The sequence below is a fragment of the Echinops telfairi genome, unplaced genomic scaffold, assembly GCF_000313985.2.
Source record: "Echinops telfairi isolate 266 unplaced genomic scaffold, ASM31398v2 ScPeMD7_7427;HRSCAF=8465, whole genome shotgun sequence".
In the NCBI taxonomy this organism is placed as follows: Eukaryota; Metazoa; Chordata; class Mammalia; order Afrosoricida; family Tenrecidae; genus Echinops; species Echinops telfairi.
Window position 1 is genome coordinate 14,270,547 of NW_022111327.1, and position 3,428 is coordinate 14,273,974.

The 3,428-nt window shown below is 47.8% G+C and overlaps 1 protein-coding gene across 1 annotated transcript in view; it reads right to left on the minus strand.

Annotated features, from left to right (window-relative positions):
- The window catches only part of LOC123522641 (cancer/testis antigen family 47 member A11), a 6,295-nt gene extending 3,641 nt beyond the window's left edge, over positions 1-2,654 (minus strand). Inside the window, exons 1-2 of the mRNA XM_045298556.1 lie at positions 1,895-2,654; positions 1,471-1,563 (exon numbers count right to left, since the gene is read on the minus strand). Of these exons, the coding sequence (XP_045154491.1) occupies positions 1,471-1,563; positions 1,895-2,654 (853 nt within the window). The remainder of the gene's footprint in view (positions 1-1,470; positions 1,564-1,894) is intronic.
- Between the last annotated feature and the right edge of the window lie 774 nt (positions 2,655-3,428).

A 3,428-nucleotide genomic window follows, 5' to 3' on the forward strand; every position in this document is an offset into this window, starting at 1 on the left:
CGGGCAGTGTAATATAAGATATAATAATAATTTATAAATTATCAAGGGTGCATGGGGGAGGGGGGCAGAGGAAGGGACGGGGAGGGGGGAAAAAAGGAAAATGAGCTGATTCCGGGAACCCAAGAGGCAAGCGAATTTTGGGAATGATGAGGGCAACAAATGTATAGATGTGTTCTACACAATTGATCTATGTATTGTGATGAATTTTATGAGCCCCAATAAATTGATTTTAAAAAAAAGAGTAAAAGGAGAACATATACTGGGAAAAAATTTGGAATGACATATCAGATAAGGGTTTAATCTCTAAAATCTATAGAAACTTCAAGCCCTCAAAAACTAAACACCTCAAACCAAGTTAAAAAATGGATAGCAGACGTAAATAGTTCATCAAAGAAGGCAGTCAGGCAGTCAACAAACATGAAGAAATGCTCGTGATCAATAGCCATCTGAGAGATGCAAATCAGAACTCGCTTACCTCCTTACCACCTCACCCTGGCATTGATAGCAAAGTTTTAAAAATAAATAAATATCAGAAAACAATACTAGAGAGGGCATGGCACTATTGGAACCATCACACAGTGCTGGCAATGACATATCGATCTGTAAGAGGCTACAGAATGTAAAACAATACATATCTAATTGTAAAACAGGAATAGGAGAAATTGAAAAACTGAAAGAAAAAATTCCCTGAATCAAATGCGAATAAAAGTACAACAGAGTAAAACCATGGGATCAGTGAAAGCAGTGCTCAGAAGGCAGCACATTAAAAAAGTGTACATCCCCAAAGAAGGAAAATCCCCAATCAACTCCTTAACCCAACAACTTCAACAAACAGGAAAAGAGCAGCAAAATAAGCCTATAGTCACCAGAAGAAATAATAACTAGTAGAGCAGAAATAAACAAAAAAGAAAAATAGAATTAATGAAACAAGAAGTTGACTTAGTCCTTCAACAAGAAGTTGAAGGATGGGCAATACCGACAAACCACTACTAAATCTATGAATGGAAAATAAGAAAGTGCATGTAACAGGAGTGGAGAAAAGGGAAACAGGTGACATCACAACAGAACCAACGGAAATAAAAAGGCTGACAACAGAATACCATGAAAAACTGCACTTTGGCAATCCAAACAGAAAGAACATAAACAAACAGAAGTTCAGTCCAAATGACTTCAGTGGTGAATTATACCAAACCTTGATAAAATTTGCTGACTCAAATTTCGGTGCATAGAAAAGAAGGGAAAAGTCTTGAGTTCATTTTATGACGCAAGCAAAACCCTGACACAAAATCAGGCAGAGACATCACTAAAAATAAAAATGGCAGACCAGCAAACCCTCGTGAACATAGATGCAAAGTTCCCAACAAAATCCTAGCCAATTGAATACAGTGGGCCCCTTGCTATTACTATTATTACTATATCATTGTCAAAGATGTTTTTAGTGTTAAAACAACAAGAAAAAAAGCCACCCACCTGGAGTCTCTTCTTCCTCCAGGTTTTCTTGTTGTGCCCCACTCCCTCTGGAATTCCTCTCAGAAATGGCACTGCTAACCTCAGCTCTCTTGTCTGAAATGATGGAGGGAGCTTTGTTTTCTCCTGGGCTTCATTGGGTAAAGGTGGATGCAGGATAGGGCACTTTGGGCGAAGCCCACCCTTCCCCACAGAACAGTGCTGCAAGGCCTGCCCGCCCGCCTGCCACCAGCATGCCCACCCACCCCTTGGCTTCCCCCACCCTCTGTCTCCCCGTCTCACAGCACCCCTCCTTAGGCCTCCCCTGCTCACAACCTTGCCCCCTTGGCCTCCCCTGCTCACAGCCCCGCCCCCTCAGTCTACCCAGCTCACAGCCCAGCCTGGCCTCCCTGCCAGCAGCCATGCGGGCCCTCAAACACAAGCTCACCCTGAGAGGCTGCGGCCTGGTCTGTGGGCTTGCTGGACGCCAGGGCCTTGCTCAGGTCTGCAGGCATTGACTCAATGCCCATCAGGGCGGGCCGGGCAGCTTCAATGGCCCTGACAGCGGGCATATTCAGGGGCAGCTCGAGCAGCTCAGGCAGCAAGGGCGAACGGCCAGCCAAGGGCAGGGTGAGGCCAAGACCTAGGCCGGAAGTAAGACTACCAGGCAGCAGGAGCCTCTGGGCAGCCAAGGGCAGGTCAATTCTTAGGCCGAGGGTACAGCTGAAATCTCTATCAGGCAGTTGGGGCGACCGGTTGACCAAGGACAAGTCAAGGCCCTGGCTGGGACGAGCAGAAAGCACAGACATGGAGTGGGAGTCGCTGGGAGTACCCTGGCGTGGGTACAGGAAGACACGACCTCGGGAACGGATGAGGATGTGGTCGTTGTAATAAATTCGGTGCAGCAGTGAGCGAATCAGACCCTCAAACATGAAGCGGAAATCGACTATTGGGAATTGGGGCTCATATACAACCAAGGCCTGCTCGCCCAACCTCACCGCTTCCCCTGCTACAGGCCCAATAGCAGACTCCTCCCTTCGGTTAAGCTCCTGATTGCTTTGCTCCTGCCCTGTCGCTGCCGCCTCGGCCAGGGCCTCCTCAGGATCCTCCGCCACCGGCCCCGGGCCCCCCACAGACTCCTCACTGCCTGCTCCCACGGGACTCTCCAGACCCTCCAGGCCCTCGTCTGGCTCGTCGCTGTCTGACATGGCACCAGGAAATACCTCTCACCACACTACCGGGCTGTGGTAACCAAGACAGCTACCCCACTGAGGTGGCTCCCCCTGTGACGCAGCGGAGAGGCTGAGAGGAAGTCCCCTAGGGCGCAGCACACTATATAGCTCTCGGGGCCTCCCAGAATCCATTGCGTCTGAGGACCCCCAGCAACGTAGGGGGCTGGCCCCAGGAGCCGCCGACCAAGGCTGCCCTGGAGCTGCCTGGAGGAAAGGGGGCAGCTGAGCAGGTGACCCGGGGCAGGGGCAGGAAACGTCATCAATCCACGCCCCTTTGTTACCACTCCAAACTCCAAACTTCAAACCTCATTTGCTGAGAGTTGTGGATTGACATATGTGTCATCCAATGAATAATCAAAGGAACAGGGTGAGGGCCTGGTTGGGGATGGGAAATGAAAAAAGAGAGGCTTTAATAAGATGTTGTTGTTTATTTCATAAAGCCTAATCTCTCCCAGAGCCGTTGGTAAACTGGCGACCTTGTGGTTAGCAGTGGCTCAATGGTTAACAACCTACAGTCAGGGGCAGAGAATAAATATGCTTTATGATCCTAGAAGCAAGATACTTAAATAACAATAAAAAACAAATTTATACATTTTTTTGAAAAACACTTTAAATAGCTGCATATGATTTTTAAATATATAGGCGTTGGTGGCACAAATAGATTCAGTGTTGGATTGCTAATGGAACGTTTGTGCCATAAAGTTGTGCCATAAAGGGGAAAGATGTGGTCTGCTTAGATAGCCTTGGAAA